At 61.4% G+C, this 22,605-nt stretch overlaps 10 protein-coding genes across 10 annotated transcripts; 5 read left to right on the plus strand and 5 right to left on the minus strand.

Moving 5' to 3' along the window:
- Positions 1-521: 521 nt before the first annotated feature.
- On the minus strand, positions 522-3,975 carry THITE_2119927 (uncharacterized protein). The gene is made up of 5 exons (XM_003655761.1): positions 2,858-3,975; positions 2,616-2,768; positions 2,438-2,552; positions 2,293-2,384; positions 522-2,230 (listed from the first exon to the last, which is right to left on the minus strand). The coding sequence occupies exons 1-5, from the start codon at positions 3,794-3,796 to the stop codon at positions 671-673; spliced, it is 2,859 nt and encodes a 952-aa protein (XP_003655809.1). The 5' UTR covers positions 3,797-3,975; the 3' UTR covers positions 522-670.
- A 73-nt stretch (positions 3,976-4,048) lies between these two features.
- Positions 4,049-6,461, plus strand: THITE_2119928 (uncharacterized protein). The gene is made up of 3 exons (XM_003655762.1): positions 4,049-4,677; positions 4,748-5,054; positions 5,110-6,461. Exons 1-3 carry the CDS (start codon positions 4,274-4,276, stop codon positions 6,349-6,351), a joined length of 1,953 nt encoding a protein of 650 aa, XP_003655810.1. The 5' UTR covers positions 4,049-4,273; the 3' UTR covers positions 6,352-6,461.
- A 503-nt stretch (positions 6,462-6,964) lies between these two features.
- Positions 6,965-7,628, plus strand: THITE_2013434 (uncharacterized protein; the record flags this gene model as incomplete). The annotated part of the gene is made up of 3 exons (XM_003655763.2): positions 6,965-7,075; positions 7,255-7,357; positions 7,474-7,628. Coding segments are annotated over 3 exons (369 nt in total), but the record flags the coding sequence as incomplete, so codon positions are not given.
- A 306-nt stretch (positions 7,629-7,934) lies between these two features.
- Positions 7,935-8,393, minus strand: THITE_2052808 (40S ribosomal protein S12; the record flags this gene model as incomplete). Its single annotated transcript, XM_003655764.1, has 2 exons — positions 7,935-8,059; positions 8,153-8,393. 2 exons carry the CDS (start codon positions 8,391-8,393, stop codon positions 7,935-7,937), a joined length of 366 nt encoding a protein of 121 aa, XP_003655812.1.
- Positions 8,394-8,860: 467 nt separating this feature from the next.
- On the plus strand, positions 8,861-10,269 carry THITE_2119938 (40S ribosomal protein S22). The gene is made up of 4 exons (XM_003655765.1): positions 8,861-9,003; positions 9,239-9,432; positions 9,689-9,758; positions 9,821-10,269. Exons 2-4 carry the CDS (start codon positions 9,300-9,302, stop codon positions 10,008-10,010), a joined length of 393 nt encoding a protein of 130 aa, XP_003655813.1. The 5' UTR covers positions 8,861-9,003; positions 9,239-9,299; the 3' UTR covers positions 10,011-10,269.
- A 556-nt stretch (positions 10,270-10,825) lies between these two features.
- On the plus strand, positions 10,826-13,452 carry THITE_2119941 (glycosyltransferase family 90 protein). Its single transcript, XM_003655766.1, has 2 exons — positions 10,826-13,050; positions 13,130-13,452. Exons 1-2 carry the CDS (start codon positions 10,922-10,924, stop codon positions 13,179-13,181), a joined length of 2,181 nt encoding a protein of 726 aa, XP_003655814.1. The 5' UTR covers positions 10,826-10,921; the 3' UTR covers positions 13,182-13,452.
- On the minus strand, positions 13,389-15,369 carry THITE_2119942 (uncharacterized protein; the record flags this gene model as incomplete). The annotated part of the gene is made up of 2 exons (XM_003655767.1): positions 15,015-15,369; positions 13,389-14,945 (listed from the first exon to the last, which is right to left on the minus strand). Coding segments are annotated over exons 1-2 (1,493 nt in total), but the record flags the coding sequence as incomplete, so codon positions are not given.
- A 468-nt stretch (positions 15,370-15,837) lies between these two features.
- On the minus strand, positions 15,838-17,295 carry THITE_2155788 (uncharacterized protein). The gene is made up of 4 exons (XM_003655768.1): positions 17,027-17,295; positions 16,846-16,963; positions 16,444-16,743; positions 15,838-16,369 (listed from the first exon to the last, which is right to left on the minus strand). Exons 1-4 carry the CDS (start codon positions 17,093-17,095, stop codon positions 16,284-16,286), a joined length of 573 nt encoding a protein of 190 aa, XP_003655816.1. The 5' UTR covers positions 17,096-17,295; the 3' UTR covers positions 15,838-16,283.
- Positions 17,296-17,738: 443 nt separating this feature from the next.
- On the plus strand, positions 17,739-18,880 carry THITE_2119946 (uncharacterized protein). Its single transcript, XM_003655769.1, has 2 exons — positions 17,739-18,039; positions 18,097-18,880. Exons 1-2 carry the CDS (start codon positions 17,874-17,876, stop codon positions 18,825-18,827), a joined length of 897 nt encoding a protein of 298 aa, XP_003655817.1. The 5' UTR covers positions 17,739-17,873; the 3' UTR covers positions 18,828-18,880.
- Positions 18,881-18,890: 10 nt separating this feature from the next.
- On the minus strand, positions 18,891-22,567 carry THITE_2119948 (uncharacterized protein). Its single transcript, XM_003655770.1, has 3 exons — positions 22,405-22,567; positions 22,109-22,299; positions 18,891-21,828 (listed from the first exon to the last, which is right to left on the minus strand). Exons 2-3 carry the CDS (start codon positions 22,196-22,198, stop codon positions 18,934-18,936), a joined length of 2,985 nt encoding a protein of 994 aa, XP_003655818.1. The 5' UTR covers positions 22,199-22,299; positions 22,405-22,567; the 3' UTR covers positions 18,891-18,933.
- Between the last annotated feature and the right edge of the window lie 38 nt (positions 22,568-22,605).

Genomic DNA, 22,605 nt, shown 5'->3' on the forward strand with positions numbered 1-22,605 from the left:
ACTAAGCTTTTCTGGAAGGATATTAGCATGTTGTGCAGAAATGGCTGGCCGGGCCCGGACTCAACATACCAGCTGCCCCTTAAGGGTCATCCCGTCCTTCTCGGGGTGCCATCCATGCTTGAGAATTTCCTTGTATCCCGACATGGCGAGGCTCCATACATTTGGAAGAGCATAAGTGTTTAAGAAGTGGACTTCGCAGAGTCCAAGCAGTGCACCATCGGCCGGGATGCTGTTGGAAGGACGACCGTGGGTGAAGGTGTCTGCTGAACTGAGCTGAATGAGTTGAACTCGGGTGAGTGAGTTGGCAACTGGATGTGGGTAATGTCCGGATCCACTCGAGCCACCGCTCTGAACAAAAGGCACAGTGCACTGTACTGGGAGCGGAGGATATGTGAAGACCACTCACTCCCGGTTCATCACAGGACAGGGCATAAACCAGGGGGACCGTGGGCCGCGCGAGAATGAGTAGCGGACAGTCCCTGGGACGCCAACCGAGTTGGACGGACACCTAGCACCGGTGACGCAGCGTCCAGGGCACTGGCCGGCAGCTGGCAATAGCCGAGCCCCTGAGGGCAAGTTCCACACAGACAGAACCACGCTACAGGCAGGAAAACATTGTGACAGCACACAGCATGCGAAAACGTCGACATCTAGACACGCTACCTATGTGCTACAATATGCTCTCGCCATCGACCACCGGACTCGCCATCTCGGCCTCGTCGGCCAGCCCCACGGCCCCCAGCAGGCCCGCGCTCTCCCCATCGCCGTGCTCCCTGGCAATGCCCGTCTGCAAGTCTCCTCCCAATCCGCCAACCCTTCCCGCTTCACCAGCGCCGCCGCCGCCGCCCCCCGCCATCCCGCTCGTCCGCCTCGTCTCCTCGGCCCCGTTCAGCACATACCACACATCCTTCTTCGTCAACAAGCCCTGCAGCGCGCCGCGGTCCACAAACAGCACGTACCGGAGCCCGAGCTTCTGGAAGTAGCTCAGGGCCAGGTGCAGGCGGCAGCCGCTGGGCAGGGTGAGCGGGGTCTGGTCCATCCAGGGGCGCAGGTCGAGGGTGGTGCGGGGGTCGGCGAGGGGCTGGTGGGCGAAGAAGGCCTCGGTGTCGTCGGGCGGCAGGCAGCGCGGCGGCTGGGTGGCGGCGTGCAGGGCGTAGGCGAGCTCGGCGCGCGAGATGTAGCCGAGCAGGATGGCGTCGCGCGGGTCCGAGACGACGGGGAAGCCGCGGTAGGGGTGCGCGGCGAGCACGGCCGACAGCGAGGCGATGGTGTGGCCCGTCGCCGTCAGCACCACCAGGTCCTCGACGCGCGTCATGACCTGCGCCGCCGGCATGTCCGGCACTGACGTGGTCGTCTCCTCCGAGTTGTCCAGGAACGGGTACTCGTTGAGGTGGATCCAGGACTCGTAGATGCCGCGCCGCGAGAAGGCGTCGCCCACCCACTTGGACACCATCACGGCCACCATGATGGGCAGCACGTAGGTCAGCGCGCCCGTCAGCTCGAACATGATGACCACGATGGAGACGGTCATGCGCGTGACGCCCGCGAGCGCCGCTGCCGCGCCGATGATGGCGTACGTGCCCGGCGTGATGCAGGGGATGTCGGGCTCGCACGAGCGGAAGGCGATGAAGCCCGGGTGGTTGTGCTGCCAGATCTCCACCACGATGCCAACCGCGCGCCCCGTGAGCGCGCCGATGGCCATGGACGGCAGGATGATGCCCGCGGGGATCTGCAGCCCGAACGTGATGGCGGCGAGGCAGAAGCCCAGCAGGGCGGCGAAGATGAGCAGGACGACGGTGCCGGCCGAGGCGGCGCCCGTCTTACAGAGCCCGAACTGGTCGTCGACCAGCTTCGAGCATTCCGTGAACAGGTTGGACACCAGCTCGGACGACTGGGCCCGCATGTAGTGGTTCGGGTAGTTGATGAGAGCCGTCAGGCTGGCCACGATGACAACTTGAACGACCGGCCCGGGCAGCCAGGCGGTCGATTTCCTCCACTTGGCCACCTTCATGTTGGCCTTGATAAACAGCCCGCCGTAGATGCCGCCGAGGATGCCCAGGATGACGAACGGAACGAGCTCGAAGCCGTGCCAGTGCGAGTCGTATGTCACCTGGTACATGACCAGCTTGCCCGATCGGAAGGGGTCGAACGCCTGCAGCACCACAGCGGCGGTCATGGCGCATACAAAGCTCTGCCACATGGTCTTATCGGGGAAGTAGTAGGACAGTTGCTGTTGTAGAAGTCAGCATTGCGGTGTGGCCCCGTGGCAGGGGGTTGTTGCAAATTGCCTACCTCGAGCGAGAAGAGCACACCACCGATGGGCGACCCGAAGGCGACCGAGATGCCAGAGGCGGCGGCTGCTGAGAAGACCTCCCTCTTCCGAGCTGCAAAAGGTCAGGCCCTGAACTCCTGACAAACTGCGTCGACGACGACCTACCCTCGTTATTGTTAATGTTCGAGAACAGCTTTATGAATAGGTTCGCACAGCAGCAGGCAACATGGACCAGGGGGCCCTCCTTGCCTAGCCACATCCCCGATCCCACCGCCAGAACCTGGTCCGAGTCAGCAAGTAGGGACACAACCGCAACAGTATACCCGTTGTGAGTGTGACCTACCAAGCCCAGTGACTTCGTGATCAAGGTCCATACCCCCAGAAACCTCCGGATCACAAAGCCTCCCAACACCGTCTTGATCTCAGGGATACCGCTGTGCTTGGCGTAGATGGCATACTCCTTGACCAGCACGGCCGCCGACAGGGCGAACGCAACCTGCAACAAAATCAGTCAAATCAGCCCATCAACCAACACACCCCTCCCCTGATCTCCCCCGCAACATGCTTGCCAAGTGCAATACCTACCGCCAAAACCAAATACACCACATACTCCACCACCCACACGCCGCCCCCCTCGGCCCTACCCAGCAACGCAACCCCCCACCGCCGCCACCCGCGACAGTGACTGCTCTCCTCGTAGCCAAAGCAGCAGGCGGACCTGCTGAGGTAGAACCGGCCGCCGTCCACCGCGCTGCTGCAGAACCCGTCCTTGACGTCCCCCAGCCAGTCGGTCGCGACGTCGATCGCCGCCGCCAGCGCGCCCACCGCCAGCCCCGTCAGCAGCAGCACGACCCACACCTGGCTGGCGTCGAGCAGGCGCTGCGCGTAGCCCAGCAGCTGCTGCAGCGCCGCGCTGCCGCTGCCGCTGCCGCTGCTGCTGCCGTTTGGGGGGAAGGTGGTGGTGGTGGCGGCGCGAAGGGCCCGCTGCCGCTGTCGCTCCTTGGTGTACTCGAAGATCCAGTCGATCGCGGTCAAGTCCTCGTAGCCCACGCGCCGGCCGGGGCCTTCGGCGTACCAGTCGTGCGGGTGGGGCGCCGAGCTGGAAGGGTCTTTTGTGGGGCTGAGGGGGTCGAGGCGTGTGCTGGCGCCGGTGAGGGGTGGTGGTGGTGGTGGGGATGGGGGGAGGTTGGGAGTGCTTCGGGCAGCGTTGTGCGAGGAGTTGAGAGCGCGGCCTGTTAGGGAGCTGAGGAGGCGTGCGGGCTGGGAGAGGAAGCCGGGCTGTTTTTGCTTGCGCTTGAAGGTCAGCGGCGAGGAGAGGTCGGTCTGCAGGGGGTCGTCGCGGAGGACGGTGGTTGCGTCGTCGTCGCCCAGGAGGTCGAGCTCGTCGGCGTCGGCGTCGTCGTGTGTGTAGCGGGGTTCGTCATAGGGGTTGCCATTGCCGTGACTAGCAGACGATGGCCCTGAACTCGGCCCCAAACTCGAACTCGAGGCGGCGCCGTTGTTCATTGCGCTGGTTGGGGGCATTGCGGGCGCAGGAATGGCGTGCGTGTATCGGCCATTCTATTTCCCACTGTCATATGTGTCTAATCTGCGCGCCGCGCAATCTGCAGGTATCCCGCTGCGCACACCCTTGGCCGTCTTGAAGTGGTCCGAGTCGTTGCGTTGCTGTCGCGAAGCTGGGGGTCTTGCTGGTTGTTATCTTATCGCCAGGCGACTGGCTGAGAGCGTGGCCCCTGCGACTTGCGGCCTGGTGCCTGGTTTGTTCCAGGGTTGAGTGCCCCACTACGATGACACCCTTGCAGCTCAGGTGTATCACCGTTGGAGGATGACAGCATAACCTGGAAGTTGAAGTTACAGGCCTGACTTCTGTTCGGTCAGACTTTGAACTGCGCTGCGCCAGTGTCGAGCAGCGTGGCGCCACCAATGAGTTAGTATGAAAACATGTTGCCTTGCCGGTAGCATATCTGCTCCTAAGCGTGTTGCAGAGAGGGAATTGTGAAAATGAGCGCCAATGAGAATGAGAATGCTCCTCCCGTCGAGGGGCAGGACTCCAGCGCGTCGGTCCAGAAGATCCAGACGCTGCTCAGCGCAAGGGACGACACTTCTCGCTTCGTCGGATTGGCATTGCTCAAGTCGGTTCTGGACAACACTCCCGAGCTGAGGAGCAACGAAGATGCCATCGCCGCGCTCTGGGAGAGCATCCCGCCCAAGTTTCTGGATCGGTTGATGCGAACCGGGTCCAAGCAACAGAAGGCACCGGATGCACCACGTAAGGACGCCAACGACATGCTGGACATCGCTGTGTCGATTCTCCATACATTCGCCGCATTGCTTCCGGAGAATGCGCGGCAGAACCCCCGACTACTCCAACGCATCCCGCTGCTGGTGGCCTCTCTTCTACACTGGTACGCCTGCTCCCCTGCAAGAACTCCTCGGCTGGTTTTGTCAGTTTGGCAGGTTCTAACCAGGAGATAGTTCCAACGACACCACGCGATTGGCACTAGAGACGCTGGTGAGCCTAGTGAGCCATCCAGACGGCGCCCAAGCTTTCACAGCCATTGACGACATCAGCCCCCTGACCGAGGTGGCGTCCTCGCAACCTCTTGTGCTCGACACTCTGCTGTATGCGTGGCTTAATGCCACAGCAGCCGGGGCGGACAAAACCAAACTGAGATCCAAGATGGACGCCACCATCGGCAGTCTTGTCTCTTCTTTCAAGGGCACCGATGCCGTCACGCTGCTGGCCTTCCTCGGGAGCTTGCTTCCCCGTTTGGAGCCGGAGGTGTGTGCCCCTCGAGTATTACCGCAGCCAAATCATGCACTCACAGAAAGTCCAGGTTTTGCCGTCCAACCCCAAATGGCTACCATCACTAGCCCAGTTCATTAGTGATCTCGTAGCCCGCCGTCCCACGGCTGCTGGCCGAGCCGCCTTCACCAACGTCTGCGCTGCCCTGCTCGAGGCCTACCCCTCTCCGGCGCCCCAGCTCCTCTTCGCCGAGCAGGGCAACAAGACCGATAATCCTTCCTCTTACCTTCTCATCAACCTCCTGCTCGTCGACCTGCGTGCCACGCTCCCCACCCTCCTCGAGCAGCTCAACAACCCCTCCTACGCCGAGACCTCGCGGCGCCTCGCCTCCGCCTTCAACGTGGTCTCCCACTTCATCGGCTACCTCGTCCGCTCCATGGACGACAACGCCGCCGGCAATCTGCCCTGGGTCATCTCCCCGGACCTCCTCCTCAAACTCCGCAAGGCCATCTCGGAAACAATGTCCCTCACAACCGAGTACCTCCGCGACCGATGGGACGCCTCCGTCGCCGGCGCCATGGGCCTGCATCCGGACGCCCGCGTCGGCGCCGCCAACACCGCCGCCGGCTCCCACTTCACCCTCGCCTGGGACTCCAAGAGCGACAGCGCCGCCTCCGCCGACGACCCGCTCATCCTTGCCGCCGTCCGCGCGCTGGCCATCTGGCTGCGCGAGGACGACAACGACTTCCTGCGGAAGGAGGCCGCCGGCCTGGCCGACATGCTGATCGACCTGTATCGCAGCAGCAGCAGCAGCAGCAGCAGCAGCAGCCAAGGCAGGCTCGACTTCCGCCGGCCAGTGCTCGTCGCCTTCGAGGGCATCATCGTCGAGAAGAAAGGCCGCGCCGCGTTCCTCGACAACGGCGGGTGGCAGGCCCTGGCCGACGACCTCGTGGCTGTCCTGGAGGCCAGCTCCGCGGCGAGCGACGAGAACGAAGCCGCGCGCGGCATCGAGGTCGTGCGCGTGCTGCTGCAGATCGCCGAGTCGGAGCGGCCCGGCCCGCGGGAGGCCTGGATGGACCTCGTCACCCGGGTCGCCGCGTGGTACGCGCCCGAGGCCAAGCAGCCGGCTGTCGTGGAGGAGTGCCAGGTCGCGGCTCTGCAGCTGGTCACGGCGCTGCTGGCGAACACGCACCCGGGGATGCAAAAGCGCTATGTGCATTCGACTAGCGCCGTGCTGGGGATTGCGAACCAGCTGAAGGGGAAGATCTCGGGGGATCCGGCGTTGGAAGAGGCGCTGGAGGATGTGCTGGGAACGCTGGCTGCGCTGAGGTGAGGCTGGGATGTTGGTGAACGATTCTCTCTACGTCCTAGAGACCTGGGAAAACGCAGAATCTGCCTGTATAAGAGGGGGGAGCCCCAGTTCAAAAAGGGGGATGGATTCAATGTTGGAGTACCGCGCAAGCAAAGCTGTTTCGAGAACGCATAAAAGGGTTACAGCGCGGATGCAACCACGGAGAGTCATACGTAAACAAAGGGATAGAAACTAACAGGAAATGAGAACGGAACGGGCAGGATACGGCAGGAAGACAACCAGGGGTGTGGCGTCGGTGACAGTTCCCATATTCAACCCTAACCCACCAACCCTCAACAACTCCAAATCGATGTCAGTGTGGGAGGGGCAACTCACACTCTCTCATCACAGCTTCGCTTCAACACAGCAGTCAAGCTCACCAACACCCAAACCCTATAACCTCACCTTCCTTGACCAACTATCCCGCAGGGTGGTTCTCATTAACTTCCTCCACCCCCAGTATCCAAGCCTCGGCCAGGACCAAACCCCCCTTCCCTTATTCTCTCCAGGCTTTGCCATGGGCAAATCCAAAGACGCCAAACCGGCGGCCGCCGGCGCCAAGGGCAAAGCCGACAACAAAGCGGACAAGTCCAAGAAGGGCGGCAGCAGCAAAGGCTCGAAGCCGGACGCCGAGGGCACCAGCAGTGAGAGCAAATCCACCACCAAAGTCAAGGGCGCGATGAGCATCAACGTCAGACACATCCTCGTATGTCCGTCCCTTTTTTCCCCTGTGGTTTCCGACTCCCGCAGCAACCGCTGCCAGGTAGCATGTGATGGGCTGTGATGGGTTGTGATGGGATGGGATGTGATGTGTGTGGTATGCAATGTGAAGAAGTCATGCTAAGCATCAGCAATCTCACCCCACGCTTCGAAAATGAAATAAAGTGCGAAAAGTTCAGCAAAAGCGAGGAGGCCATGCAGCGGCTGAAAAACGGCGAGAAGTTTGATGCCGTGGCGAGGGAGATGTCCGAGGACAAGGCCAAGAGCGGTACGTTTCCCAAGTATCTTTTCCCTGTCTTGTGTTGTTGGATGCCGCCGGATATTTTTCGATGGTTCATGGACGAGCTCACACAGTCTTGCTTAACCTGTCTTTCCGACTTGCAGGAGGCTCGCTGGGTTGGCAGACCAAGGGGAACCTGGACCCTGCATTCGAGAAGGTGGCGTTTGAGCTGCCGGCCAGCTCGGTCGACAAGCCGACCTACGAGAGGGTGAAGACGGGGTTTGGCTATCACATCATCATGGTCGAAGGGCGCAAGTAACAGAACACGCATGCATGGAAAGGGGTGCCAAGTGGTCGTGAGGCGCTTTTTTTTCTTCCTTGATTTGTGTGACCCGAGTTTTCCATGCCATATGCAAAGCGTAGCCGCGTGAAAATGGCCTCCCTGTATCCCGCCATGTTGATGCCAGCCGGTGAGAGCCAGAGTAATATCCCGAGGGAGACGCCATCGGGTTCAGGACCCGAGAGAGGAAAACCCCCTTGTCAAAAGAAACCCTCTATGATATCCTCATTTCATCGCTCCTTCCCTGGCAGAAAGCACCGCTACCCTCGCCAGCACTGAACCCCCTTACGCCTCGGACTGGAAGTAGTTGAGCAGGATCGACCGCTCCTGCGACTCCTCACCCCAGTCCTTGACGACGACGCAAGAGCAGTTGACAACCTTGCGGGCGTTGCCCTCGCGGTCCAGGACGCCTGTGGAAAACAGCCCAAGTCAGCACGCCGTCCCGTATCTAACCGACCAACACCCCCCTAACTCTCAGAGGATCACTCCAGGCCGCAACTCACAGAGACCAGCCCACTCGCCGAGCTGCTTGCCGTCGGGCACCTTGATGAGCGGGATCTTGTGCTCGGAGCAGAGGGCGATGACGAGCTTCTTGTAGGCCTCCTCCTCGCACGACTCGTTGAGCACGCACATGTGCGCCTGCCTCCGGTCCAGCGCCTTGGACGCCTCGCGCAGGCCGCGCGCCAGGCCGTCGTGCATCAGCGACAGCTTCAGCACGCCCTTGAGCGCGTCCAGCACCGACATCTGGCCCTTGCCGGCCTCGGCCGACACCTCAACCTCCTCCGCAACCGCCGGGGCGTTGGTCTCTTCTACGTCCGACTAGATAGGGGGTGGTGAAGCAAGACATGGTTAGCGGGGTCTGTTCCAGGGTCCCAGGTACGGTCGAGCGATTGTGGGTGCTGAGCCGAGTCGACCGAGCGGGAATATCGGTCGTTGCCGCAGATGGCAAGGGGGAGATGGAAGAGAAAATGGGGGGTTCTCACCATCTTGACTTTTTGTTTGCTGGTAAGCTGTCGGTTACGATCCTCGAAGAGTACTGGGTGATTTTCTGCTTTTGTGTTGGAGGACGGAGGTCGACTCGCCCGAAAGTCAAGATTAATGTGTGTGGGCTGCTGGCCCCACCCAATTGCCCATGCCTCAAATTCGTTGGAATTTGTGTGGTCGCCAGGAATCCACGGCGCGCTAGTCTGTGTTGGGGCAAGCGCACACAGCCAGCGCTCAGCGTTAGGGCAAGTTTTCTCGGGCACGGGCCACCACAGCTGCCCAGCTCACTCAATTTTTGACAAACAGACCACCGCTCTTTTTCTGAACCACTTGCAATCACCACCGGCTTCTCGACGCAGGCACCTACGAGGTATGTAGACCCTCGCACCCGGACAATGACTTTCCAACAGGAAGATGCCTTTCGCGAAGGCCGGGGAGAGCAATCATGGGGCGGCTGAGGCCAAGTGTGGCCGAGGCTGTCTCTTGACACGCTTCTCCCCATCGGCAACTGAGCAGGCAGAACCCTCTGGAGACAAGGAGGGCACTCTCCACGCTCAACGGGGCCTTGGAAGGCTAACGAAATACGCGCTTCGGCACGCCGGCAGATACCTCATTTCCGTTTGACGATTTGAGAATCTCCATCTCGACCACCCGCCAACCGCCAAAATGGTCCGCACCTCCGTCCTGCACGATGCCCTCAACAGCATCAACAACGCCGAGAAGGCCGGCAAGCGCCAGGTCCTGATCCGGCCCTCGTCGAAGGTTATTGTCAAGTTCCTGCAAGTCATGCAGCGCCACGGTACGTTGCCTCGAGCACGCTTGCGACAAGCCTACTCCTACCCAAGTGGAAGACCCTCGCAAGCACCCCTTTCCGCTCCCTAGAAATCGGCATGATAACTAGGCGACGGTCCATATCCGCCCCACGATCGCAGCCCTTTAAGTTGCCGAGAAATCAACCACCAATGCGAGGGTCTTACACGTTCTCGGAGGCTTTGACCGATGATGTCCAATGTTTAATCTTTCGCAACAAACAACTGACTGAATTTGCTCCTCAGGCTACATTGGCGAGTTCGAGGAGGTCGACAACCACCGCAGCGGCAAGATCGTTGTCCAGCTCAACGGCCGGTAAGTGCATCAAGAGGATTTCCGTGTGCTCTCGAACTTCCGGTGCTGACGGTTACCTGCAGTCTCAACAAGTGCGGTGTTATCTCTCCGCGCTACAACGTCCGGCTGGCCGAGCTTGAGAAGTGGGTTGTGAAGCTCCTGCCTGCGCGTCAGTTCGGCTACGTCATCCTGACCACCTCGGCTGGTATCATGGACCACGAGGAGGCCCGTCGCAAGCACGTCGCTGGCAAGATCATTGGCTTCTTCTACTAGACACCAAAAAACGAATGAGAGACGAACGGACCCAAAAGACAAAAAACATGGAGTGTGTGCGGCGTTGATCTGCGTTTGAGGGATACCCATCCGTGAATAGAACGGCCTGCATTTTCCACATGATTGTGGCAGATTAATTTTCACACAAGACTGCCGGCGTCCCTGCCTGTCCAGGCCCAAGTGGATTGCACCTGTGATGTTTGTGAGCACTGTTTTCCGAGCCTCGGTCAGGGAGATAGTTTCCACGCTGGGTGCATCTGCGCCCGGCGGTCCGGCTTGGGTGCTCTTCGAAGAGCCTCAGTATGCCGGACGCGCTCCGCAGTTAGCTGCATCATGCTACCGTGAATTACTGCTGAATGTAGTCATCTCCCTGGTGCTCTCCGCATGATTGTCTCCTTCCACTCACAATATATGTCAACTGTCCGCTATGCACACAGTATGGGCACAGTGCGCCGCGTCTTTTGGAGGACTGTCTTGGCGTGGCCGCGTGGTCAGGATCCGCAACTGGGCCCCTTGCGGTTGTGCTCCATTTGTTTTAGCCTGTCGACGTCACTGGTGTTCGAATCGAGCGGATCTGCATGACCCCCAAGTTTTGACTGGGCATGCATATGCGGACAGGGGTCTTCCACCGCTTGCCCCCCAAAGCCTGCAGACGAAGGTTTCTCGATCGGTAAACTTCGAGCTCGGAATCTTCGCCTCACGCCTCACAACACCCTAATCATCCGCTTAGTGTTCCGATGCCACCCGGAGGCTGCTGGGAAGAGAGAGGGCCGCCCGCAGAATACGGTTGATATTTATCGGTTTAAACAGCAGCTTTAACCCGGTAAACGTCGCACCGTTCGTTAACCGAGTACATAGAGGTATTCATACTCTTCGACTGCTCGCAGCCAATTGGTGTCGACCCGACAACCATGCGCAACCGTCAGCTCGGCGTGCTCGGCGCCGTCCTATTCTTCGTCTTCTGCCTTTATTCGCTCTCCCGGATCCAGCCAGGCGGTCTTGTGCCGACAGCGCAACAGGGCCCTGCGGATTCCCAGGCCGACATCAGCATCAGCGAGATCATCGCCGACTTCAGCAACCAGCACTTCGCATCCACCAAACCAAAGCTGGCGCCCGGCGGGCCGCACCCGATACGGCACCTCATCGCTGATGCGGAGCGCGAGTTCGAGGCCGTCAAGGCGCGCCAGTCGCGGACGCTGCGCGACGCCGTGGCCGAGTACCGACGGCGGTATGGATTGCCGCCGCCTCCGCACTTCGACAAGTGGTGGTCCTTCGCCAAGAGCAGGAATGTGCAGCTTGTGGACGAGTTCGACACGATACATGAGCTGCTGACGCCCTTCTGGGGCCTGAAGCCGGCGACGATCCGGGCGCGCGTGCGCGAGGTGCTTGGCTACGGCTTCGAGAACCAGCTCATGGGCGTGCAGGTGCGCAATGGCAATGCGACGCACATCTTCGGCGGCTTCGATTGGATACAGACCGCCCTGGTCTCCATGATGCAGAGCTTCGTCGAGTACCTGCCCGACATGGACTTGGCCTTCAATGCCAACGACGAGCCGCGCGTCGTGATCCCACACGACGACATGGCGCGCCTGGTGCACACGGCGAGGACGGTCGCCATGCCGGCCGCCAACGCGGCCAAGTCCCTCAGGAACGGATTCACCGCGAAACCCGCGGGGCTCAATTACGACGGCCGCTTCGACGAGGTCAAGCAGACCCGCTTCAACATGTTCCCCCACCAAGCCGTGTGGACGCACTCGCGCATGTCGTGCCCGCCGGACGCGCCAGCGCGCATCCTGGACGAAGCCGACCAGTTCGACGACATCTCCAAGTACGCGGTCAGCGACCTCGGCTTCGTCTACAACTGGACGGCCATGTCCGACATCTGCCTGTCCCCTTCGCTCGCGTACACGTACGGCTTCTTCGACCGGCCCAACGCCTATGGCGTGATCCACGACCTGGTTCCCATCTTTTCGCAGTCCAAGATCTCGTCCTACGCCGACATCCTCTACCCGTCGCCGTGGTACTGGGCCGACAAGGTGCCCTACGCCGAGGAGAACGACCCGGCCTGGCCCGACAAGCTCGACCGCCTGTACTGGCGCGGCTCCACGACGGGAGGCTTCTCCCGCAACGGCGGCTGGCGCCGCCAGCACCGCCAGCGCTTCGTGCAGAAGATCAACGCCCCGGACACGGCCACCATCCTTCTCCCGCCGCCCAGCAGCAGCTCGAGCAGCCCTTCTACCACTGACCCCAACAAGAACAACAACCCGGATACCACCAACAATAATAACGACAACGCCAACACCAACAACAACGCCATCTCCTCCCCGACCCAGCAACAATGGACACCGCACCCGACGCCACGCGGGGCCTTCAAGTCCCTGATCGACGTCGCCTTCTCGCACGTGGGGCAGTGCGACCCGGGCGACTGCGACGCGCAGCGGGCCTTCTTCACCGTGCGGGACTACGCGGACCAGGCGGACGTGCTGCGCAACCGGCACGTGCTGGACCTGGACGGCAACGCCTTCTCGGGCCGCTTCTACGCGCTGCTGCGCAGCCGCTCGCTCGTCTACAAGTGGGCCGTCTTCCGCGAGTGGCACGCCGCCTGGCTGCGCCCCTGGGTGCACTTCGTGCCGCTCAGCCTGCACGGCGGGGACTGGCTCGAGGCCGTGCGGTTCTTCGCTGGTGCTGGCGGCGGCGGTGGAAGTGGAAGTGGAAGTGGAAGTGAGGATGAGGGAAAGGTCGGGGAGGTGAAAGCGGAAGGAAAGAAGAGCGGGGGTGAGAAGGGGGGGAAGAGAGAAAAGAAGGAGGGGAAGGAGGGAAAGGGGAAGAAGGTGAAGAGGGAGGAGACGGAGAAGGTGGGAAGGAGGGAACAACAACAAGATGAAGAGGCGGCGGCGAACAAGAGGGAAAAGAAAACGGACGGAGATGATGGGCTCGGGAGGAAAGAGGCGGAACGGTTGGCGATGCAGGGCCGCGAGTGGGCTCAAAAAGCCTTGCGGAACGAGGATCTCGAGGCGTGGTTTTTCAGGTTACTGTTGGAGTGAGTAGCCTCCCCCCCCTCTCTCTCTCTCTTTGAATCATTGCTCCGCATGGAGATTTGCTAACCCCGCTGTCGACAGATACGGCCGCGTCATTGACGACGACAGGGAGAACATCGGATACGCCCTCTGAGGACAGGATATGACGAAGCATCTGGTCTGATATGTTCGCCAGACAGACGTTCTGGGTATGTACTGTGCATTTTGAATACGCCAAAATTTCCGGCCTCGTGTGTCTTTTGTTGTAGGGAGAGGCGGGACAGTTTTTGATTTGGCTAGGGCATACTAGGCGCCAACGGAAGAAGCATGGGAGCGGGCGTTTTGCGGTCTGTTCTGGCCTTTATGGCTTGGATGAAGGCGTATATATGGATCGATCAATGGGTGTGATCTCACTTGTTGCATGCTGTACAGATACCTGTACATGAATAGACTAAGGGCAATAAAATGACGGATATCCAGCTGTCGTTCTTGACGGCGGGTTTGGATGTACGCACTCTGCTGCAGGCGTCGCTTGATGTCAATCAGTCATATCTTCACGGTGTATTATTCCCAGTTATCCGATTTTGATCGAGATGCCCTGCCACAAACTCCGCGCTCGACAATGAGTGCCCTGACCCATATAGCAAGCAAATCCTTGTTAACTGCTTCTTTTTTTTCCAAATTCAAATGCCCCGCTACTCATCCTCGTCGCCCTCGGCGTCCCGCTCGGCATCGGACTGCCGTTCCTCTTGGCTCGCCCGCGCCCCGTTCGGCGCCGGGCTGGCAGACTCGGACTGCCGCGGCCCATCCTCCCGATACCGCTCTTCTTCTTCCGCACCATCCTCCTCCTCCTCCTCCTCGTCGTCGTCCTCCGGCAGGTCCCCGACCGGCTGCTGCTTGTAGCGCAGCAGCTCGGCGCGGAGCTCCTCGCTCGGGTCGTCGATGCGCACGTGCAGCTCGTCCAGGTGGGACTCCTCCTCGTCGGTGATGCCGTTGGTGCGCGCGATGTTCTTGGTCCGCTGGCTGCGGATGGTGGTGCGCTGCATGACGGGGTAGTAGTAGACGGCCTTCTGGGCGCTGTCGTCGGTGCGGCCCTTGGTGGCGGCCTCGTCGTCGCGGAAGGCCAGGATGACCTCCTCGTCGTACTTGTTGTCGTGGTCCATCTCCTTCTCCTGGGCCGTCTCGTACGCGCGCACGCGCGGGAAGCGGAAGCTGCCGCCGGCGTCGCTGCTGGTGTAGAGCGAGTGGCTGTCGCGCTCGTCGTTGTCCACGTCGAACTTGGCGCGGAAGTTCTCGCCGGTCCGGGTGTCGGCGGGCAGGAAGAGGTCGTAGTTCATCATCTGCGACGGCTTGGGCTGGGTCGGGTCGCGCTCCCAGGCCGCGCGGGCCGCCTCGTACAGCTGCTCCTCGGCGGCGGTGCGCTCGATGGGCTTGAAGATGCCCGAGAGCAGGCGTGTGTCGTACGAGTCGCTCGAGCTGACCGGGTTCGTGCTGAACTTGACTGTCACGTAGGCGCCCGAGTCCGGGAAGGCTTCCAGGTCGGGCAGCACGGGAAAGGCGTCGACGACCTTGACGTTGCGCTTGGATGGGTGCTTGACGCGCGTCCGGTCGGCGAGCTGGGCGGCGGCCGCTTCGAAGCTCTTTTCGATGCGTCGCTTGATCCAGGCGGGTGTGCCCCTGTCAGGCTCGGGGGAGACCTTGCGCTTTTCGGGCCGTTTTACGGCGTTGCCCGACGACGGCTTGAGGAACAAGTGGTCGGTGGGTTTTGGCCGGGCCTGCCCTGATGAGATGTACTCTGTTCGTCGGAGGAAGGACACGGCCGTGTCGCCGATCTTGGGCTTGCCGAGGGTTGAGAGGGGGCGGAGGAGGAGGCGATCGCGGGGGTGAACAGGCGGTGGCTGGGCGGGCGCTTGAATGGCTGTTTGTTCTGAGGTCAGCGTTTACTTGGGGCAGGAGGAAGAAAGACCGGCGGGCTGCAACCACTGACAGCTCTCGTCGCCATCGAAGACGCCGGGCATGCCGACCAGGTCTAATGGCATTCCAAGCTCGGCATCGGCTTCAATGTTCAATGGCTGCTCGCGCGCAAGGCGCGACGCAAAGCCGGGGGTGGTGTATTGGCCGTTCGCGAGGCCTGTGTTGGGGATTTCGAGCAGCTTCGGCGGGTTTGGCGGCGGGGGCAGCGCATTGGAATAGCGTATCCTGGCGATGTAGTCCTGGTGAATCATGCGCTCGCCGCCGTTTCTAGATTGTGACGACGACATCTTGGCGGCAGTTGTTGCGGGTCGCGCAAAGTTGGGAGTTGAAAGTTGAACTGAGAGAGCGCGAGCTTTCGACAAGGATGCGATCAGAGTCAAGGGTGCAATTGGAGAGAGAGGTTGCCAAGACCGGGCCCACCCAAACTTCAAGTCAACGCAACGAAAGTTTCAGTGTAAGTCAGTATTGTTCTCTTGCACAATAATGAGATGCTGGGCCAGTTTGAATAGAACCGCCAATGGTTCACACGGAGGCAGGATGCCGTTCAGGAGGGGCATTTGGGATTGGAGAGAATAGAGAATGGTTTCAGAGCAAAATGGCAAAAAAAAAAAAAAAAAAAAAAAAGAGAAAGAAAAGAAAAAGAAAAAAAAGAAAAAGAAAAAGAAAAAAAAGAAAAGAAAATTGCCAAATGTAATCCTATCTACCAGTTGTAAACACCAAATGCTGCATGCTGTGCTGAGCTTGGAGAACTCGAGCCTCGCCTCCCGTTGCTCACATTCGGGATGAACAGCTTCCATGCACAATTGCAGACAGCGTCCAGCGCGGGCCACGCCTTAACCTTAGCGTTAGCCTGTTTCGCATCACGGCTTTGGGAGCACACCTTCCGTGAATCGACCGTGATCTTCACTGACCAACTCCATACGATACAAGCACAAAGCCCCGTGTTCAACCCGTCTACCATCCTCGCTCGCTCGCTCGCACAGATCCCTAACTACTCCAAAACCCGGCCCCGTCGAAACACAACGATTACGCCCTCGCCTGCCCGTCCGAAAGCCAGTGCCGCAGGCTGCTGGGCTGATTAAAATATGGGTACATCGAGTTGCTTTTTTCCCAAGACCGTCGTGAGCTCCGAGCATGCGTCATAATACATCGAGAATTCTGGGGAAAAAAGCCCTTCTATCGCCAAATGCCGGTGCCCATACGTTCCACCCTCCAGTCTCCCAAGGAAAGTGCCCACCTCGCAACCGTCGGTCGTGTCTGAAAAAAAAGCAGCCTGGTCTTCTCACGCGCTGTTCTTGTTGTAGCGCACCTTGCCCACAGTGAAGGGGACGTAGCGGTACTTGATCATGTGCTGGATCTGCTTCCTCACTGCGCACGCAAAAGGGTCGGTCAGCAATTTGATGGCTCCCTTTGCAAAACCCAGGGGGGGAGGGGGAACGCACTGGTAAGGATGAACAGCATGAACCAGTACATGACCAGGACGGGCCAGAAGACGGGCACGTTGAAGATCTGGAACCAGCTGCAGGCGAAGGAGATGAGGATGGCGCGGGTGGCCGAGTGCCAGAACTTGAACTCGGGCAGGCGGCGGATGAAGGGCCGGAATTCCTCGTCCTGCTTGGTCGGCAGCCGGCCGATCGCGCCGTCCTCCATGTCGTTGTCGAGCGCATCGTTGACCGGGTCGAACTTGGGCGACAGGAAGGCGAGGAATAGGTTGAGCAGGTAGATGCCCAACGCGTATGCGACTGCGAAGCCAGAGAGGACAGACGGTCAGCCGGGGTTGGTTCCCACACGGACTTGAGAAGAGAGCAGCGTCCGGAGTTCCCCTTTGGCAGGTTGCTACTGACCGATGTACCAGCCTTGCGCGAGGAACACGCGCAGGAAGAAGATGAACAAGGCGGCGCCCGTGCCCAGCCACCGGTAGAGGACGAACGGGGTCAATCGGTCGAGGAGTGCTTGGTATTGCTGTCGGCAGGTTAGCGACACACATGCGACTGACCACCTGGCTTTTTCTTTGTCGCAACGCACCCTCTGCAGCCGGCTGGTCTGCGCGCTGACGGCGGCGAAAGGCGTCGTGGGCTCATCTGGGACCTCCATCGCGGGGTGAAGATTGCGTTGTGCGGGCTATTAATGGTGGCGCCGGTAGAACCTGGAGTTAATTTATTGCTTCAGCGAGGCGGCGGATCAGACCGCACCGAGCATGCGCCTGCTGTAGTAGAGTAAAAGCGAAGAAATGATGCTGGAGATCGAATGCAGCGGCTGCCCCGGTTGCGCGTCCTCTCCTTGTCCACGTTGACGGATCAGGGTTGGCCTGTCAAAGCCACCCCGATAAGGGGGCGGGGGTTTTTTTTTTTTTTCTGGGTGTGGCACAGCCAACGTTTCTGCTTCAGGCCTGCCGATGCGACCTGGCCCTTAGCGCTTGGCATGCCCTGAACTCCCAGGTCTTGGCATGCTTGGCAAGTTCGAGATGACGCCAACACGAACGTTATGCCGTCGAGTCTCATTCAAAAACCTCGAAGTACCTGCAGCATCGCAAGGTTCATCTCATCAACGTCTTGCGACGTTTCTCGGAGCGTGCAGGATATGGCGTGGTTATATGACTGATATGGATATCTCCTCTGCAAAGTATGCTACATCGCGACGTTTGCGGCTGCCAGGAGCGCGAACGAGGCGGCAGCCAGGGACATGGCCTTAAACCGAGGATAGCCTGAAGCCGCAGCTCCGCTGCCGTTGCCGAGCGAGCTTTCCACAACTACCTTACGGATGACAGCCTTCGTCTCTTGTTTACAATTGCAACCATTGCCAACTGCCCATCGAGTGTGAGGTTTCGTCTTCAGGCTAGCATTGTCGTTTGGCCATTTTCCACGCCATCACCATGCACGCAGCACCAGCAGCCCGCAATGCTCTCCGGGCCGTGAGGCCCATGGCCTCCCGCTTCCAACCGAGCGCCCTGCCCCGAATCGCCCGTAACTTCTCGGCGTCCGCCCGCCGCAGCTACGAGTACATTGAGGTGTCAGAGCCCCGGCCGGGCGTTGGCCAAGGTGAGGAACCTAACCTTGTCCGATGGATTCGCTGAATTCTAAATCTCACCGGGCAAGTCACGCTCAACCGGCCCAAGGCGCTCAACGCGCTGTGCTCGCCGCTGATCGCCGAGCTCAACACGGCGCTGCGCGCCTTCCAGGCGTCGCCGACCGTCGCGGCCGTCGTGCTGACGGGCTCCGAGAAGGCCTTCGCGGCCGGCGCCGACATCAAGGAGATGGCGCCGCTGACCTTCAGCGAGGCCTACACGGGCGCCTTCATCGAGAGCTGGTCGGACCTGACGACGGCGCTCAAGAAGCCGCTGATCGCGGCCGTGTCGGGCCACGCCCTCGGCGGCGGCTGCGAGCTGGCGCTGATGGCCGACGTGCTGTACTGCACCGCCACCGCCAACTTCGGCCAGCCCGAGATCAAGCTGGGCACGATCCCCGGCGCCGGCGGCAGCCAGCGGCTGACGCGCGCCGTCGGCAAGAGCCGCGCCATGGAGCTGATCCTGACCGGCCGCTCCTTCAGCGGCGAGGAGGCCGGCCGCTGGGGGGTCGCCGCCCGCGTGTTCCCCACCTACGAGGCGCTGATGGAGGGCGCGCTCGACACGGCCGAGACCATCGCCGGCTACTCGCGCGTGGCCGTGCAGGCCGCCAAGGAGGTGGTCAACAAGAGCCAGGACCTGGCGCTGCGGGACGGCGTCGAGTACGAGCGGCGCGTGTTCCACAGCCTGTTTGGGAGCCAGGACCAGAAGATCGGCATGAAGGCGTTTGCGGAGAAGAAGAAGCCCGAGTGGAGCCACCAGTGATGCGGGCACGAGATATGTAGACACACACACACACACACAGACGGGTAGTCAGAAAATTAATCTGCCTTGATCACATACTATGTGCCCAACCGAACTACGGGGTATCCTATCCTGTCGTCGCCTTCCCCACGAGGCGCACATACGGCGCCGGAAACAGGCCCTGCGCGCCCATGTAAAACCCATGGAACCACTCCCCATTCACGTCCTCCACCTCCAAGATCTCGGCCCCCTTCGGAAACATCAGCTCATCCTCGACCCCCTCGGCCGGAATCCACCCCCACCCAGCCACCGCCGAGCATCCCGTCCCGCCGTCAGGCGGAAACGCGCCTCCTTCCAGCCCACCCTCCGTCTCGTCCGCGACATCCCGCGTCATGACCCTCTCCATCCGCCGCCCGCTCCCCTCCTCCCGCCACGAACACACCCGCAGCGCCGCCCGCGACCCCTCGCCGCCCCCTCCTTGGCCTCCTTGGCCGGGGTGGTGGTGGTGATAGTCCTCGACTCGCAGCCTGCGCCCGCCGACCAGATCCCGCAGGACGGTCCGCCGCCGCAGCACACCACCACCACTACCACCACTACTATTACCACCACCATTACCGCCGCTGTTATTATTATTACTATGGCCCCTCCCCTCCCCCACCTCATCCGGCACGAACGCCACCACGACCATGCGATGACCCCTCGGACAGCGGCGCCACCCGTCCGGCCCGTTCTCGGCCGCCACGGCGCCCGCCCCGATCAGCGCCGCGTAGCACGTCTCGCAGAGGTTGTACTCGCCGGGCGGCGGCGCGGGAGGCGCGGGACTATCGTCGGGTTTGGGGGACGAGGAGGAGGAGGAGGAGTGGTGCGGGAGGTTGGACGGGCAGACGGGGCAGTGGTAGTAGTACGGTTCGGACGGCAGGATGGGGTTGCGGCAGCCTGCGCAGGGCAGGGTGGGGATTAGTGGGTGGAAGGTGCCTCCTCCTCCTCCTCCTCTTCCTGCTGCTGCTGCTGCCGACGCGGGGACGGTGATGGCGGGGTGGAGGTTCGGTGAAGCGGGTGAGCGGGAGGAGGAGGAGGTGGTTGTTGGAGAAGTGGGCGGTGGGTGGTAGGCGAGGGCGAGCAGCGGGTGGCTGCAGGCGTTGCCCTGGTTGACGCAGTTGTTGCAGAAGCCCCATTCGCCGTCGTTGCACACGTCGCAGCGCCAGAAGCAGTCGTTGGCCCAGGCGGCGCACCGGCTGCAGAACATGCCGCTTTGGAGCCGGTCGAGCGGGTTCTCGGTCGTCACAGCGCGGCGGCCGTCGGGAGCGACGGCGGCGTGTTTCGGCCGGAGGTACCGGTGGCCCACAAGCATGTGCGGCGGCGGAATGGGCGGGCCCGTCTGGTTGTGCTTCTCCCAGCGCGCCCAGGCGGCCTGGCCAAAGCCGAACCAGTTCAGGCAGCCCTTGCGCCGGCGCCAGCAGTCGAGGCAGATGTTCCACTCGCCGTTGTGGCAGACCGCGCAGTTGAAGTGGAGCTCATATTCGATGTGCTCCTTGGAGCACCTATCGCAGTTGATCGCCGGTTCTCTGTAGCGCGGCAGCTGCTGTGCTCGGGGCGACGCCGAGGGCGGCGAGGCGAGGGCGGGACTGACCGGTGCCGAGCCGGAGCCCGGCGTCGGCGATTCTGGGCAGAGGTCGAGCGCTGCAGGCCTGTCGGATCTCTTCCTGCCAGCAGCTACACTCGACGGCGCTTCCGGTTGCGACGGGGGATGTCCAGACCCCCCAGCCGCGCGAGCACTGAAGGGGAGCCCGCGGGCTGCAGGTGAGTCCACCCGGGAGGAGGCGGGGGCCGTGGCGGTCGTAGGCGAGCTGGAGCTTCTGGTGTCAACGCCGCTGCTCGGTCTCCTGACATGCGAGTCGGTAGTGCCCGACCTCGAAGCGAGATCCGTCTGCGCGCGTGTCCCAACCGCGACATCGGGCTGGACTGTGACAACCGGCAGGGTGGCGCTCCGGCCGCCACTGCTGGAAGCTCTCCGTCTCCTCGACGGCTCTTGGACCTCGAGCCGCACTGAGCTCGAAGGCGGATACCGGCCGCGCTCCTCGTTGCTGCTGGAGCTCGGCGCCCTGGAATGCGTCGTGTGCCTACTCGTCGGCCTCGATGCGTCGCCCGTCCGGGACCTGGCCCTCGTCGAAGCGTCGGACTGGTGCGAGTGTGCGCTCGCGTTGCTCCGCCTTCCGCCGTCCCTTCTCCGCTCGCGATGTCGTCGCCTGTACGCCTCGGTGATCTTCCGGCTCAGCTCGTCGTTGTTCTCCAAGTCTATGCTGTCCAGGTCCACGCCGTCCAGCAGGCCTTCTTCCTGGATTTGGCGCGCAAACTCCTCGATCTCCCTCTCGATATCCCTCGCGTCCATCCCGTGCGAGCTGATCAAGTTCCTCAACGAGGACTGATGCTCCACATGCCGCTGCTCGCCGCCCGCCGGCCTCCTTTCCCTCTGTCTCGACTCGCTCCTCCTTCGCCTCCCGGCATCCCCGTCCACCTCCACCCCCAGCGCCGCGCTTTCCACCCTCCTCCTCCTATCCCCCGCGGCGCGACTCCGCTCCCTACTACTCCCCCCACCCACAGCCCGCTCGGTCGCCTCCCTCAGACTGACCCGCTGCACCTCCTCAATCAGCCTCCTCTCCTCCTCATCCGCGCGCCTCTCCTCCTCGGAGCGGTCCTCGAAGCTCAGGCGCGGCAGCACCCTCTCGCCGCGCGTGTAGCGGGCGTCGAGTTCCTTCTTCTCCGCCTCGGTCCGCCCGCGGCCCGGGTTCAGCGCGACAAAGACGTCCAGCAGGCTGACGACGCGGGCGTCGTGGCGGGTGTCGCGCACCCGCTCGCGGCAGCTGGGGCAGGTGAAGATGGCGGCTCCCGGGGGCGGCGGCGGGCCCGGGGCCGACTCGGCGCGGGCGGCCTGGAAGTGGAACCAGGACTTGAGGCAGGCGCCGCAGAAGGTGTGCAGGCAGTCGAGGAGGGTGAGCGGTTGGTAGAGCAGGTCGGTGCAGATCTGTTTTTGGAGCCCCGGTGCGGAGGTTTAGTGACGGAACACAATATCAAGGAGATGGAGTGAGAGGGGGGGAGAAGAAAGAAAAGAAGGAAAGAAGGAAAGCAAAAGGGGGGAAAGAATAAAAAAGCGAACAGAGAATGAGAATAAAAAAACAGAAAAGGGACAGCAAGAATAAAGACTGTTCACAGATACGCCTTCTTGGCTACGCAACGGTGCCATAGCTAGGCTGAGCTATCTTGCAGGTCACAGCTCCAAGGAGGATGAAATGACGTAGACATACCGAGCAAGTGAGTTCCGACTCGAGGTTAGGCGCCAGCACCGTGGGCGGCGCCAGCGCCGGCGCCGTGCCTGGGTGCGGCGAGTCGGGCATGTTCGGACGGACTGGACCGGACCTTCAACCAAACTCTCGCCCCAGATCCGACGGTGTGGTACAGGAGCTCTGTTGCCGCTCACGGCAGGGCAGGGAACCAGCTTGGAGGTTGTAGTATGTTAGCGGGGTAGCTCGAACGAATGCTGTGGGACTCCGGAACGGAAGCGGAATCGGATCGGTGAGGGAGGGCGGGGTACTTAGCCTACTGGATACCTGGTACTGTGAACTGTGTAGGTCCTTGGTGCCGGACTCTGTCGAGGGGGAAGAGGGCGAAGAAGAGATGAAGTGAAGAATCAGCGCCGCCCGGTCAAAATGTCCGCTTACATGGCACATATCGGAGCGGAAAACTCGAGATGTTGGACAAGAATACGAGCGGGCCATGCACGGCAACCCATCGGGCTGGGCCG

The sequence above is a fragment of the Thermothielavioides terrestris genome, chromosome 4, assembly GCF_000226115.1.
Source record: "Thermothielavioides terrestris NRRL 8126 chromosome 4, complete sequence".
Lineage (NCBI taxonomy): Eukaryota > Fungi > Ascomycota > Sordariomycetes > Sordariales > Chaetomiaceae > Thermothielavioides > Thermothielavioides terrestris.